The sequence below is a fragment of the Lolium perenne genome, chromosome 4 (assembly GCF_019359855.2).
Source record: "Lolium perenne isolate Kyuss_39 chromosome 4, Kyuss_2.0, whole genome shotgun sequence".
NCBI classification, from domain to species: domain Eukaryota; kingdom Viridiplantae; phylum Streptophyta; class Magnoliopsida; order Poales; family Poaceae; genus Lolium; species Lolium perenne.
This window is the reverse complement of record NC_067247.2, coordinates 57,368,818-57,384,867: the sequence shown is the minus strand read 5'-3', so window position 1 is coordinate 57,384,867 and position 16,050 is coordinate 57,368,818. Positions and strand designations below refer to the sequence as shown.

At 49.1% G+C, this 16,050-nt stretch overlaps 2 protein-coding genes across 2 annotated transcripts; both read right to left on the bottom strand.

Annotated features, from left to right (window-relative positions):
• Positions 1–7,509: 7,509 nt before the first annotated feature.
• LOC127348384 (thioredoxin-like protein YLS8) lies at positions 7,510–8,132 on the bottom strand. The gene has a single exon (XM_051374426.2). The coding sequence runs from the start codon at positions 8,083–8,085 to the stop codon at positions 7,657–7,659; it is 429 nt and encodes a 142-aa protein (XP_051230386.1). The 5' UTR covers positions 8,086–8,132; the 3' UTR covers positions 7,510–7,656.
• Positions 8,133–12,106: 3,974 nt separating this feature from the next.
• LOC127292626 (malate dehydrogenase, glyoxysomal) lies at positions 12,107–15,839 on the bottom strand. The gene is made up of 9 exons (XM_051322071.2): positions 15,634–15,839; positions 15,336–15,557; positions 14,247–14,561; positions 14,019–14,108; positions 13,826–13,909; positions 12,834–12,869; positions 12,667–12,756; positions 12,483–12,577; positions 12,107–12,375 (listed from the first exon to the last, which is right to left on the bottom strand). The coding sequence occupies exons 1-9, from the start codon at positions 15,706–15,708 to the stop codon at positions 12,303–12,305; spliced, it is 1,080 nt and encodes a 359-aa protein (XP_051178031.1). The 5' UTR covers positions 15,709–15,839; the 3' UTR covers positions 12,107–12,302.
• Between the last annotated feature and the right edge of the window lie 211 nt (positions 15,840–16,050).

Genomic DNA, 16,050 nt, shown 5'->3' with positions numbered 1-16,050 from the left:
CAGCATCGATCTGCACCGGCCATCAACCGCACGGCACAGCCGCACGCGCCGCACACGGGGCGCCCCTACGTGCGATGCCGCAGGCTATCTCGCCCGCGCGGTCTCCATCGCTGGTCCGTCTTCGCCGTCATCGCCCGGGACTACATCGACAACGCCGCCATCGACTCCGATCTGCGCGTCGTCCACGCCATGGCACATGTAACGCCGTCGTCGGTCTGATCAACCGACCCCGCGCACATCTACGCCAAGCAAGTCCCCGAGCACGCGCCTACCACTGATCGAGCATCGGGTTGCCGTTGCGTCGCCCCTTCGGGCCGCAGCGCCGCCGCCTTTAGTCCACGCTACCGGCTTCCGACGCGCCTTCCGAGGCGTGTACGTAGCTGGTGGTCTCCCGCCGCTGCACCGACTCGTGCCCTGCAGCTACGCCGGCCCCTCGGGCCGTGCCGTTGCTGCACGCGGTCACCTTCGTCGTCCCCCGCGCATCGATGTTCGAGGCCACCATAGCGCCGCCCCTTCGGCGCGGGTCGCCTCCGTCCGCGCATGGTCTTCGTCACGCCGCTGGGTCTTCCTCGCCTACTTCGTGTACCACCGCCGCGTCCCCACCCCAGGTCGCCGCTGGGCTCGCCAACCACTTCAGGTCGCGCTGGTCTTGCTGACCACCGCAACGCTTGTCTAGGCGTCCAGCATGACCACCCCTAGTCACCGCTGGGTTAGCCGCCTTCTACGTCTCCAACCGTCTCGACTTCGTCGCTCGTGCCATCGCCTCGTCCCCGTCTACACCACCTGCTACTCTACTCTGAGAACCGCGGGCAGTGTCGGTATCTCTCCGTCGATCTGCGACCACGACGCTTCCGGAGGCCTCCTCTGCTAGTCCCTCTGACATGGCGACAAATTCATGATGGTCCCTGCCCCTCGCATTCCCGGTACTGGCAAACTCGCCACACCGGAAGTGCCTTCATCCCCGACACGTTCCCGAGTCTGGCAAACTCGCGCCGGACGTCTCGTCTTCATCGGCTTTGACAACGTCTTCTTCGGCATCGCCTCTACGACTGCCTCGACCGCGTCACCGACTTCTTCTATGTGTACTCGGTTCTGGCAAAACCGAAGTATGCCTTCGTCCCCGACTTGCGCCTGGTTCTAGCAAAACTAGGGCCGCACCTCGTCCTCGACGGCTCGGACTGCATCGACTTCGGCATCGACAACCTCCACGACTGCCTCGACGCGTCTCCGTCACTCTCCTCGCGCACTACGCGCTTGCGGCTACATCGACACCGGCATCCCGCCCACGACATCGACCACGTCAATCCCTCGCGCGGCTCCCTCGACCAAGGTTGCAGCACCCACGCTCTCGGCTACCTCGACATCGGCATACAGGGCTACCACCTCGCCTGCGCCTCACCAGCTTCCTCTACAGTCCAAGCATCCGCGACGCAACTCCGTCCACGACGCTCCCGTTGTGACTGCGGGGGAGTGTCAGCCTTCTGGGGTCCACTTCGGTTTATCTCCAGTCTGACCGTCCGCGACGCTACTGTTGTTCACGTCACTACCGCTACGACTGCGGGGGAGTGTTAGAGATATATTTGGTATACGTACGGTTAGATAGATTAGGTAGGGATAGATTTGTTTCTTGTCCTCTACTCCAAGTCGGTCCCTTGTACTCCTATATATACCCGCGCATAAGACTCAATACAACATCCATCATATTCGGCAATCTCTCCTCCCTCTCTATCCTTCTACAGGAAGTCTGCGAGCATCGGGGCATGGCAATATGGCATGGTCCTACGGCCATCAGAGACGAGCTAGGCCCACCCACTGCTTGCTTCGTTTCGATGGTGGTGCAGGCCTTGCTTTTAGCTGAAGGCGACGTCCATTTAGCCAAAACAAGGACCTACACGTACTACACGTACTACACGGGGCGCAGGGCACGGCACAGGCCCGGAGCGAGCGTAGCAACAATGGCCGGTGCAGCACAGTCGCGTACAGAGGAAACCGCGGCGAGTGACCGTCGCTTCGAGCACATCAGATCACGCGCTCGCGGCTCGCGCGGGCAGGAAGGAAGCGGGCTGGTGCCGGCACCAGGGAAGGCGAAGAAATTGCAAGAACAACCCCTAATTGCTTTCACGGTTGCAAGAAAATCATTTTTTTTTTGCAAAACCAACAACTATACATAGTAATTCATTGCACTGATGTTTGAATTTCGGATTAGTTGGCTAACAGCAAATCTAACAACTAGACCCAGAAGGAAATGGTGATGTGGCGTCCATGTGACACCAAATAGCTTTTTCCTTAAATATTAAAAAAAATAGAGAATTGACCGCATCCCGGTACCTCCAACAATTTGGGTTCCACACGAGTGACGAATAGATTGTCAGAGAAATCAAATGAAGATAACAACCTTGTGATCGTTGGCTACAAAATTAACACGGTTCGAGTAATGGCAAATAACATTTCATTTTCTTTAAGCACAATAGTTGTTGTTGGAAAAAAATTGCTCATTTATATGTTCTAAACTAATGTCTATTAAAATAAAAAATAACACATATATACACATTTGATGGGAAAAACTATATGTCAGGCTAGGTCGCACCTAGGCATTAGGCGAAAGCCAACCGTCACGCCTATGCCTAGTGTCTTTTCCAATCTTATGTCTCCTTTGCTTTGATTTCAACTAGGACATTTTTCTCTTTTGTAATACCGTGGTGACATGACTTGTCCACTCATACATGTCTAAGTGGCCAAAGGATTTGTGTAACGATGTATGTTTTTTGGTGGCTAACTCCATTGTTGTCCCAGTGAAAAAAGATGAATTTGATATGTTTTCTTCGCCCCCTTGAGCCCAACCTACACTCGATATCACCATTGGCAGACACGCACATCATCACTGAATTATAATTGCATTAAATATGATCACACTACAAGTTTATATACCAAAGAAGACTTGACGGACTTGACTTTGTTAGTAACTGATTTGATTATCCGGGTATTTTTTCTTGGAGAAAATTGGTTCTATACCATTAAAAGATCTAGACTTTAGAAAAATACCACCTAAAGTTTTGGTTTTAGTAAAATACCATCCAAAGCCTTCTCCGTTATACTCCACGTTAAATGGAGCGGAAAACCCAATCGATTAGAGCCCAGCTGTTCGCAGACGCCAAGCTCCTGCAGATTGACGTGCGGTTCTTGACGACCAGGAGAGCTTATTCTTCCACGAGTGACATCCAAGCTCTGAAAAATCCCATCCTACTCTCTATGCAGTGATTCACTGGTTCGTGCTCTAGAAATGACAAAATCATGCTCGAACAGAATCACGGCTGTCCGCCTTTCCTCCAAATTTGGCTGGCAATGTCCTTCTGTCCTTCTCCTTCTGGTAATTTTGGGATCTGCTTGAGACAACCGTTGAAGAAACCAAGTTTCGTTTGCTCATTTGCCTTGTACGCAGAGAACGCGAATGGCGTTCGGTTCACGCCGCCGTCGGCACACCTATCCTTCCCGTCGCCGTAGACCTCGCCAAGACCCGGCGGTGTGTCCAATCGCTTCACATTTCTCTTCTTAGTCGCCCTGCCAAAGGAATTAAGTCGTGGCACCCGAAATCGACTGATTGGCATCGTCTTCCTCTGTTCCGGTAGGTCGCTGCCGCACCATTAATCTCCTGCTCCTAGTCCAAAATATCCTCTTCTGGTTCCTCGCCGTCCCGCACTACTCCCTAAGCCGGCTGCTACCCCAAGTCCGAGCGTCCCCGAGAAAAGCCCTGTGCTGCCCCTGCATCTTGGGTCGTCGCTCGCCGCCATGGCACCGCCAGCATGCTTTCCGGCCGACTCCCGCTACCCTGCTAACCCCGCGGAGCATTCGGAGAAGGAGCGCCGCCTCTGGGAGGTGCGCCGGCGCTAGGAGGTGTGCCTCATGGAGGTACGCCACCATGAGGTGTGCGGTGTGCCGCCGGATGTTCGTCGTTCCGGCTGGGTTGTGTGTGTGTGAGAGTCAAACTTCATTTTTCTACTTAATTTGACGTGGAGTTCACAACGATGGTACAAGGCTATAACGGAGCAAACTTTGGGTGGTATTTTACTAAAGCCAAAACTTTGAGTGGTATTTTTCTAAAGTTTGGATCTTTTGATGGTACAGAACTAATTTTCCCTTTTTCTTGGTATTGTTTTCTTGATCTCGAGTTACTTAGCTTATTACCTATTTGTAATGTTGGGTCAATCTTCCACAAGATGGCAACTTTTATGTTCTACGTACACGTTGAAAAATATTTATCCACTGTTATGTGATGCATCCATTGTTCCAACGTCCCAAAATGAAGCAATGTAATATTTTGGTATTTAGGCACGTTTTCATGCTTCTTGGTACCCCAAAAAAGTAAAGGACTGTATTAGGATTGCTAACTTTTACACTAAACTTTTGTAGTTTTTTAATTAGCAACAATAATTATGTATCAATTAGTCAGTGTAATAATATGCAAAATATTTTCGATTATTAATATATATGGTGTTTGTTGTTAGTAGTTAAATTGTAAGATATAAAACCTATCATTGAAAATAACAAAATGCTTTTGATGCGATTATTCTAACATACATGATTATCTTTTAGACACCGCACCTTATATATATGTTCATTTAATTGCATGCCTCACAACATTATATTTGACACTTGCATTAGTGATTCATGAATGTAAATATATATTTATGTGTCGGTGTAGTGTGAGTTATCCTATATACATTTGGTTAGAGACTTCTACGTTGTCGATATCTTGAAAATATGTTCTAGAATCTAGAGCATGGTAGGAGAAAATAAAATAAAATAAGCGAGGCCGTCATCGGAGTTGTCAAGCCTAGATCGAAAACCTCTCTTCCGTGCTATGCATCATCTCACGATGCGGGACCATCGATCAGTAGCCAAAGTAGTGAATGTACAACGTAGACACCACCTGTCTAGCTAGCGTCTCTCGGACCATCGACACACATTGGAGTCCATGTGCCAATGATCGAACCATTTCTTGCAGACAAATCATACACGGGTTAGATTTTGAACTAACAAAGGCCGGTCCAAAACCAAATGATTCGGCTGGTGCTAAGTGCGTTTTGTGCACAACACTGGAGTTGATGAATCGGCAGTGAACCGGAAGTCAGCGTGGCAGCGTGCAAGCTGCGTTTGCGGTGCAGGGTCCAGCGAGCAACAGAGCCGACGAACGGAGCCAAGGAGGCAAGGAGGCCGTCACGTCGTAGCTAGCGTAGTAGGGGACTGACTCATCGGCTGTAAGTGGTGGTGCTGCAGGGCAGCTTTTCTGTGAAGGCGACGTCCACTTAGCCAAAACGAGGGCCTACACTACACTACACGGCACGGGTGCTCTACCTCGGAGCGTAGCAACAGTGGTGCATTGTAGCGCAGTACAGACTACAGAGGAAACCGCGCGCAGGGAAGGACGGCACGCTCGCCGGCCATTGTTCCCGTTCGTGTTCGTGGCGTCCTGCACCAAGGGCCCGTGGTGTTCCGACGACGCTGTCCCTGCCGGCGGTATCAGCTCTCTGGAGCTGCCTGCGCGCGTCCAGCTGATGATTCGGCACGCGCGCAAAGAAGGTCCAGCACTGTCCAACGTCGTCGGCTCGGCACAGCGGCGAGCACCACAAGTGTTCATTGGATTATTCATCCAATCCAAGGCTATAGGCACTCTCTCTTTTCATTTTTTTCAAGAGAAAATTTGTGGGTTTGCAACTCAATCGCACAAGCACACGCCTAACTATAATCATTGTTGTCACAAGCTGCACAATTTTTTTTTAGGAAAATGATCATATTCCCCCGGAGGCTGCGTCGTTCGCAGCCCCCGGGTTGCGCATCGTCCGATCCTGCAATCGTGTGGACGTCCTGCTTTACACGCGTCACCCGTGGGCCCGCACTCAACGAACAACAGCGACAGCCCAACCTTATCTTTCCGGCCTCGTCTTCCTTCCTCTCTCGAACCCCTTCCATGGCGCTGGATTCCTCCGCCGCAAGCGCTCGTCCCGCTCCGTCGACTCGCCCCCACGCAGCCCGCTAGCAGGAGGGTGTCCCGCTGCTCCACCTCCACCCTACACCAGCGCGCGCCGCCGGGGATGGAGGCCATGGCGTCCCGCAACCGGCTCCAGCCTCCCCGGCGTCAACCTGGTGCGTGGCCCGAGATGGAGGCCACATCAAAGGCCTGAATCCCAAACTCCGCCGGCGTCCGCCGTCACTAGAGGCCGCGACGGAGCCCCGCAAATCCGAGCTAACCCCGGTGCCTGCTCCCGTCCTGGCCGAGAAGCTCCGTGCCTCATATCCATCCTGCTGACATGGCCAAACTCCGCCTAGCCGTCCGCGTCGTCATCCTCGACGCCGCCATGGGGCGCACTGGCTGGGCTCCGCCTGGGCAACGCACTGATGGACTGCAGGAGCTTGTCCTCCTCTCTCGAGCGTGAGGGTGCTACCTCGCCGTGTCGCCGAATCCCAAACTCCCATCCTAAGCCAAGGCTCCTCGCCGCCATCTCGGCCGCCAGCGAGCCATGGATTCCCGCCACTACTCACCATGTATGCAGCCGCCCCAGGGAGTTGCTGCTACTTTTGACACCCGGCATTGCTACATGATGGAGGCCAGCGTTGCTACCTCAGGCATCCGACGTTGCTACCATCGGAGGTTTGTATTTTGCTACCTTAGGCCTCCGGCGTTACTCTCAGCAGCAACCGTTTATGCTATCTTAGGCGCGGTGCTACATGCGGAGGTCGACTTTGCTACCTTAGGCGTCAGTCGTAGCTACGGAGGTTCCGGGTATTGCTGCCTTTTGGGTGGTGTTGCTGCAAGCGAGGTCTCGGTCGATACCCCGATTAGGTCTTTATTTTGTGGATTTTGCAACATATGGATTTTTTTGCTACAACTTTTTTTTAGTTTTGCTACAATTATAAAATATATTTGCTGATGTCTCCGGCGAGGTGTCCGTCGATGTGTCTAATGATATCCGGTTTTTGCTACAATAGCACAAATTTTTGCTACAACGTTCTCCGGCGATGTCTTCGGCAAGGTCTTTCGTCAATTTTTCCGATGTTATTGGTTTTTGCTACATTAGCACTTTTTTTTGCTACGATAGCATAATATTTTTGCTACAAGCTCTCCGGCGAGGTCTCCGGCGAGTCTCCGGCGAGCTCAGCCTTCTTATTTGATTTCGTGACTGAACCGTTTTTTGCTACAATGTAGCAAAAGCGGGTTATTTTTTTGCTGCCGGGAGGTATGTTTTTGCTACATTCAGTAAAAGCAGATCTGACCGTCCAGGATGGCTGATCCGACGGCTGGCGACCCGGGGTCTGGGAAATCAGATCCCCCGGGGGACGCCCAGCAGTTTCCTTTTTTTTACCAGCAAGGTAGTCCAAACCAGTTAACATTAAGTCAGTCGGTTAGAATATTATGTCAAGGTCAAGGACCAACATCTACTACACTATCACAGAATAAGGCAAAGTTCAGTCTCGGACAAACACACATTTCCTCAAGTCTACATTAAACTGTGCTTAAAAGTTCGACATATTTGCAGAACCGTGCGTACGTACATATGCACTCCTTCATTTCGTTGTTGGAGAACTACATGTCTGAGTACTGGCAGTAACCTATAGCAGACCAGACCTTACACGTGAACATCCAAACAGAAACACCTTAATTCAGTAACGATATCTGGTGGAGTAATCCTTGGGAGCAGTCACCAGACCACGACCCTTACGAGCTCCTCGGTAGGCAGTCTCCACGATGTCAACAAAGTCCCGCTTGTCTCTCATCGCCCAGTTGATCTTGTTGTTATTTCCCGTCCCGAGATCGACCATGAGGCGCTTGTTGCGGAAGAAGAACATGACCGTCGACGGGTCGTACAGCTCGTACATGGCGTTGAAGTCGGGAACCTCGGCGGTGTCGACGACGTAGATCACCGCGAAGTTCTTTATCGTCTCGGCCACCCCGGCCAGCACCTCGTCCATCACCATGCAGGCCTCGTCCCAGTCGTGGCCGAAGCGAATCACGACGAGGCGCTCCTCCTCGGCGACGATGGCCCGGTCCACCGCCCATCCGGAGCGCAGGTGCGGCAGCAGGTACGACATCGATCTTCTCCGCCTCCCCCCGCCTCGTCGCCGGCGATCGATATGGATTCTCCTCTGTCGGCGCCTGAATGCCTGATTCGTGATACCCTCAGGTCGATCGGAAAACTTGCAGCCAAGTGCCGTTCTTTTCTTTGTTTTCTCAATGAATCGCTCACGGTTCAAGTTCTAGTTACACGTCCTGTGCACGGGAAGCCGACCAAAGACCACCCAAACCGACTCGTACAAGACTTTCTAGCTGACACGGACTCAAGTCAAGTCGAAACCGTACTTATTACCAATCAACCTGCTTGCTTTAGTCTGACTAACTTTACCAGGTTCGGATTCAAAAAAGAAAAATCCAGCAAATTCTACTCACCGTCCGCTAAACGTATATTCAATTTTCTATCGCATTACGATAATATTTCTCTTGCTGAATGCTAATATTTTTTCTAAAATTATATAGCGTGAATGATCGGAGCAAGTGCGACGGCACCATAGCCATCCGATCTAATCACCGACGGACGCGGTGGAAAATTTAAAATAACCACTAGATCGCGTATTCCCATCTTTTTTTAGTCTTTTGTGTGAGCAAGTGAAGGAACTTGACAACTTTGAGGATTATTTGAAAATTTAATATAAATATTAGAGATATCTTTAAAAATAATCTGTAGTAGGGGCCATGCCCCATACCATAGGGAAGCTCCGCCACACAAACCAAAGGGATCTTGGTGTCGATTTGCCCTAGCGCCCCTAAACTCGGCGGGAATGTGCACTCTAGACCCCATGTTTCGTGGATGGGAGCGGAGGTTGTACAGAGGTTGGTAAAAGGTCTGAGACTCCGCATCAACCGGTGGCATGCAGAGTATATTTTAAAAAAAAACGCCTCAACCTTTGCTTCGATCCATACATATGTCTTTTTATTACCGAGCACAGAGTATACATGCATAGTTTTTTCGTGAAAATGCAAAACCTTCAGCTTCGATGTATTTATAGAACAAAGATAGTTACAAGGCTAAGAAAAGGTTGAAACATCCACCACACAAACCAGTGCTACAGCTAAAGAATGTTAGGCGCAATTTACAACAGACACCACCAGATAAAACACGGCTTAGATGCCAACCACACAAGCACAAGGAAATCATAACCAGCTAAAGCCCCCAAGGGGTAGAGTGAGTCAAATTCTACAAAGGAGGACATAACTGGGATGCTCCTACTTCAGAGAGTCGAAAACGCTGCGGACTGCATGCCTCGCCTCGAATCCACCAACCGTCGTTGCCGCCCTAAATGATGGACCACCCTAAAAACGAAAAAGCTAGACTTACAGGATGTGCTTAGAGCAATTCCAATAGTATAGCCAACTACTAGCTATAACAAGATGTCATATCATTTGTAGTCATCTTATAACTAATATGTATAATAGTTGGCTATAAGAATGAAGCACTTTAGTAACATATGACCCACCTTTCACTCTCACAAAGTGCCTAGGAGCATGTGCAAGAGCTGGCTATTGCATAGTAGCCCACCTCCCTTCTCTCTCCTCTTCTCTCTCCTCCAACTCATCTAAAATATATTATTTAATATCTTATAGTCAGCTGACTGGACTCTATTATACTTGCTCTTAGAGCAATTCCAATAGTGTAGCCAGCTGCTGGCTATAAGCTAAGTGTCATGTCATCTATAGTCAGCTTAGAGCCAACCTATACAATAGTTAGCTATAAAAATGTAGTACTTTATCAATGTATGGTCCACCTTTCACTCTCACAAAGTGCCTAGGAGCACGTGCTAGAGCTGGCTCTTGCATAAGAGCTCACTCTCCTTCTCTCTCCTCCTCTCTCTCCTCCAACTAAGCAATAATATATTATTTTAACTCTTATAGCCAGCTGACTAGGACTTATTGTACTTGCTCTTACGGAAAGTGCTTACGGGAATGACGTGGTAACAGCCAGTTGGTTCCTTTGTTTTTTCCTTCCATGATTTCAGACACATGAACCCGCCGAGTGATTCCACGTGAGCCCGTAAGTCTAATCCTATAAATTATTGCCCGTAGGTGTAGTGTTACTCCCCTAAAAATGCCACATCCCATGTCTATCACAACATGAGACAACAATCGTCAGCCTAAAACCATTGAGTACCCATGCCATCCAAAGAAATCATGCTAGTACATCACCGGTGCACATAAGATCTGTATAGATCCAGGACGAGTGTGACCGGCTCACGCTCCATCCGCGAGGCAAAACTTGAAGAACAACAGATCCAAGAAGGTAGTGACCTTAGTAGTGTCGCCGCTGTCCAATTTGGCTCCAAAGACCAGAGATATGGGTTTTCACCCGGAGGATTAAACCACAAGTGTACTGGGGCTCCTTGATGATGCCGCCAAGAGGAAACATCGTCTGCGGGCATCGTCGTCACCGGCAACCGACAAGGTCAGCCAAGGCCATAGGCTAGACCGCAACGACCACCATGCATACCAGAGTGGCAACACAGCACAAACACATCCGCAAAATCCTAGCACCACCAAAAAAACGCGCTAGCTCTAGAACTTGTTTATCCCCCATCTGCCAATGGAGGCCACCACGCGGCACACATCAAGAACCGTACAAGATGACCGAGAAACGCACCCTAGAAGGAGCGGTCGAAGGGCATATGCATCGAATAACCTAGGTCTACAATAAGGATGCTCATATCCGCGACTGTCGCCTAAGCACACAATGACCACCTGAGGGTAGAGGCGACAAAATGCATGTGACCGGACGCCGACCACCCATGCACGGCTAACCAAGCTAGCACGCATGCATCAAGCACACCTCCTGAAAACCCTAGGACCTCCACTCTTTCAAGCCGCCACGATACCACGCGAAGCCGGCAAAGCCACACCCCTCACTTGGCACACACTCAATCCATGCCATGGCCCATGGTTTGCCAGATTTGGAAGAGCATACTCCCTCTGTCCCATGAAACATGCCTGATATTTGTCTAAATTTGAATGTATATAACACCAAATATTATCTTGATACATCCGAATGTTGAGAAACCTCCAACATGTTTAATGAGACAAAGGCCGTAAAACAGTTTCTGTTGTACTGAATTCTCAGCTAAAATCGGACACGTTCAGGTGGAAGCTATGATGCAAAGCGCACGCGCTGATGCTGACGAACCACCAGCCCCAACAATTTACTGGATGCCGCACTACCAAAAGCACGTAGAGGAAAAGGAGATGGAAGGAATGCTACAAATGGTGAGACTGAAAAGAATCTGCAGCATTTTCCAACCTATAGATGTCTTTGCAACAGAAAAGAAGCCAACCCACCTTCTCTTCTTTTCGGGTGCAAATATCCAATCATGTTAGCGGTACTGTGCATGGGTGCCGGCCTCTTATTTGCTTGGTCAGTCTGGACCATCTTCAACTACTATTATGATCTGACATTGTAACCATTCTGAATTGTTTGAGCTGATAGGAAATGCCGAAATGATCAGGGAAGGGCCGAATGAGTGAGTGTTTGGGGTTTGAGCTCTGCCCCATCCCTTTGGCTCCATGCCGTGCGCGAAACGAATTTAATGAGGTGTGGGTGCGAATTACAGTAACTGCAGATATGGGTGTGACTGTGCGAATATGGCGGAGGATCAGCATTCAGCAGTCAGCAGATCAAAGTGTTGGAAGACTGGAGCAGACTGCTGAGTCATGGTGTTGTAGAGTGATAGTATCACCGTGCCACAACGTTACATACACATTACACTGACACGCACACTGGGTAGCATTTTACAGGAGGGAGGTTTCCTCCTCGGAATTGGGCCAAATTGGGTGCAAAGCCTATATCGCATGATCGCTAACCAATGTGCATGTCGGGCGACGGCCCACCAGCCAGATCACGAGTTCTTTCGTCCAGTGGCACTGGAAGTCTAGAACAAAAGAGATGCCCTGGTCCAATCCGCAGCGCATATATGCAGCGAACGTCGAAGCCAGACTTGCATATGCAGATACAGCATCTCCTGAGGCTGCAATTCTGTAACAGCTCCAAGTGCAGTCCAGCTAGACAACAGAATGTTCTTGTCTAGTAAATGATTTATTCCACGATGGGGAAAAAAGGATTCGTGCAGCTAAAGGGTGTTTAACCTTTTGACTATTGTCTTACAGGCAGGAGAGATTTTACAGGTATATAGGAGCACTATATCACACTCTTTCTTTAGTCTTTGCATCATCTATGTATAGGTTGCGGGGTATCCATCCATTTTATATGATCTCACTTGTTCATGAACGCCACACCCTTCTGGATGCTCTCGCTGAGCTCCTTCTTCGCCTTCTCCAGGCCAGCTCTGCAGGAAGACATTAGGCAAAGCAATTACTTTGAGAAAAACAGACGTTTACAATGATTTGCAGGCAACCACATACGAAAGCAACAAATTGAGTAGAGCAAAGATACCTCTCAAAGTCATTCAGTGGCCCAAGAGGGAGGATCTCCTCAGCTCCGCCACGACCTAACCTCACTTTTGTTGCAAAGAACGGCAGCTCTGTCACCTATAATGCAAGTCAAAAGGACAATGATCATAGGATTCTGAGTTTGAATGTTGTGAAGAACTATTGAGCAGTTGTGTAGCTAATAATACCTCAGATGCAACGTATGAACATTCCACAATGCCAGCATCACCACGCATTCCACGCAAGCACGCATCGGCGAATTTTGCAGCAGCAAAAGCCTGAGGTGTTTCGTTCACTGTTAGCATAGAGTATTTGACTCAGGTGCTAATCATGCAAAGTAGCCAGCATAACCTACCATTGACAAAGTTGCAGAGCCTGCTCCAGCCTTTGCCTGAATCATAAGTGAAAAGAGGATATGAGCTCAAATGGGAAAGGAAAGAAAGCTCAATCTGGAAATGTGCAAGTCCCAGAAATAGATAACCACGACCACGAGGATATGAAACTAATTCTACTGATAGTACATGGTTAGTTGATTATGTGCTACTGAAATTTCTTTTGTGCTTAAGGGCATGTCTTTCGTTTCCTTAAATGTATTTGTCCACTCAGCTGTCATTCATGGTAACTTTCTCCACTGAGAATTCCTGGTTAATTGGCTTACTAACTTAGAAGTTAGAACCTTTCACGAATTATTAAAAACTAATTCCTGCCTTCCTCGTAGTTTGACCTACTAGCTCGCACAATTTCACTACACCAAAGGGTGGAAATACAGCTAATATCCAAAACACAATCATGGCTGGTCACTGCCAGTCTTTAAGCAACTCTACTTCAGAACACATATTGAGATGCGGTTCTTGGCTTTGTGCATGCTTACTTTGACATGTGTTAGGTTTGAAACAATCTGTCTGTTGACTTACAGTAGGAGTGGAACTTGACATAGAGACGATGTTTTTAAATGTATATATGCATGGTACTATTTAGCAGTATGATAGGTTGGCCAAATTTCTCAGGCCTTCTTTTGTCTTGTCCTGATATTTGTTTGCTATGGGCTGCAGCCTTACTTAATTATTTATGCACCGTTTTGGGCTTACAATGAAATGCAGCGCGGGATGCCTTTCCTTTAAAACAAGTGCAAGGTACCATTGACCAATTGGTTTGTACCAAAACATTTCCGGACAAAACAGGATTTGCAAATTAGATGAGCTTTCGATTTGTCTAGTATTTGACACATATCAGTCAAAATGCATAGCTAGAATATGAAAATATATCAAATGAAGCTTCCCGATCAAGGAAGGAAAAAAACAGCATTAAATGTTAGCTTTAGTCTACTAACTGTAAACAGCATCATACCTCAACAACTTCGGTGCCACCATTCTGTATGCGGTTAGTCAAATAGCTGATTTCATCTGGAGTAAATGAGCATGGGGGGCTGACCTGCGGAGCAATTGGTTATAAGTTAGCAACTTCTATTCTCCGAAGCTAAACAATTTTTCTTAGTGGTTAATATTAAAATTTCCAGTGTGATGGCATCAGCATATGATACCTGGGACAGGAGGGGCAATATAGTGATCCCTGCATGCCCGCCAACAACCGGAACACTGACTTCTCTAGGATCAACTCCAAGCACTTCAGCCTGCAAAAGGCAGCAAAGACGAAAAGTGAATCACCAAGAGTCATCGAAGATGAAAAGTTACAGGATTCTATAGTATGTAAGTATGTAAAATCTATTTCAGAGAACACACTTAAGATAGAATTTCCTTAGGCTACGTACAACAAAGGTGTTAGCCCTCGCTACATCAAGTGTTGTCACTCCAAGGAGACGTTTGGGGCAGTAAGTTCCAGCCCTCTTGAAAACTTCCGCCGCGATGGGCACGGTTGAGTTCACAGGGTTGCTGATCAAATTCACAATTGCATTAGGGCAGCTCTTGGCAACGCCCTCACAGATTGATCGGACAATCCCAGCATTTTTGTTGAATAAATCATCCCTTGTCATTCCCGGTTTTCTTGGGAGGCCAGCAGGGATGATGACAAGATCCATTCCTGTAAGTGCTGCCTCAAGCTGTTGTTGCCCAATGAAACCACGCACCTGAAAAGAATATTTTCCACAGTTATTTGTTGAAGCAAAATCGGGAGTGAGAGACACGAGAAGTCACTAATCTATTTATTTGAACCATCTGAGATTACTGGCCCCAAATATTAGCTGAGATAATCAGTTTCCGTTATCAAGTTTCTCTTCAACTTGAAGCAAATTTTATATTTTCTTAAAAGGCTTCCCCTCCTATCTTTCAGAGTCTCGATAGTCAATAAGACAACAATTTGCCACTTTCCGTATATGAACTGAATAAAAGACAAGACGTTGTCAAAGTTTCAAAGACATTTTGGGAACTTTTCAAGTGAAGCATGGGATGTAAAAAAAAGTTGCTCTCTAAAAAATAAGAGGTGCCTTTTTAACATAAGACAAGATGTTGTCAAGGCTTCAGATATTTGAGGAACTTCAGACATCTCAAATTTCGGGTGCACCATGAACATCAGATGATTAGGAAAGGCCATTATTTAACAGTTCCAGGCTGCTGAACCTGCAATCATGCCCCCAATCGGTCACAGTTTAGGTAGGGAGCGTACGAAACGGTTAAGAATAAGAATCCTCCATCAGATGTCACCGCAAGTGGCTGCAACAACATCCGAACACACCACCTAGAAAAAGCTAACAGGGGAAGCCACCAACCAAATCAATCGCCTGCTCACTACGGTATCCTGATTCGTGAGTTCCTGAGATCATTAGCTCATAATAATATCTGTCGTCGCTGGTGCATCACGATCGGTGACAGTAGGCAGCAGCAGGTAGGTTAGTCTTACTTACCACGGCGCTGGTGTCCATGTGGCTGACGTCGGCGGTGACCCCGGGCGTGTTGACGACGTCGTAGAGGTGGAGCACGGAGACGAGCGGGTTCATCTTCATGAGCAGGGACAGCGACTGGCCGATCCCGCCCGCCGCGCCCACCACCGCCACCTTGAACCCCGGCGCGCCGCCCTTGGCGCGGCAAGGCACGGGCCGCAGACCGGACCCTGCGGCATCCTCCATCTGCAGGCACAGGATCGGTCACATCTCTCTCACGCGGTCAGGATTAATTGATTGAGGGAGGATGCGGCGGGCGCACCTGGGGGCGTGAGGGGTTGAGGTGCGCGGCGACGCGGGCGATGCGGTGCGACGGGGAGCTGGCGTCGGGGTGCATGGCGGCGGAGCTCGGCGACGGAGACGGAGACGAAGCGAGGATGTGGGTGGTGGGGGTTTATGAGTGAGAGAGTAGTGTGTGGGGGAGAAATTCAGTGGGGATTTTGTTGGAGGGTTGCGGGGCGCGTTATCCGGTGGGCTGTGGCGCGGAGGAGGCGGAGGAATCGGGAGGCGGTGGTGGCGCGCCCGTCCCGGGGAAGCTCATCTCTTTTCTCCGCCACTGCTACTCGCTAACGCTGCCGCCGTCGCCATCACCGGCCGCCGTGGTGGATCGGCTCCGGGCGCGGCACGGTCAGATTTTTGGCGGATGCGGCGTGGAGTGGGAACAGGAAAAATGGTCGTA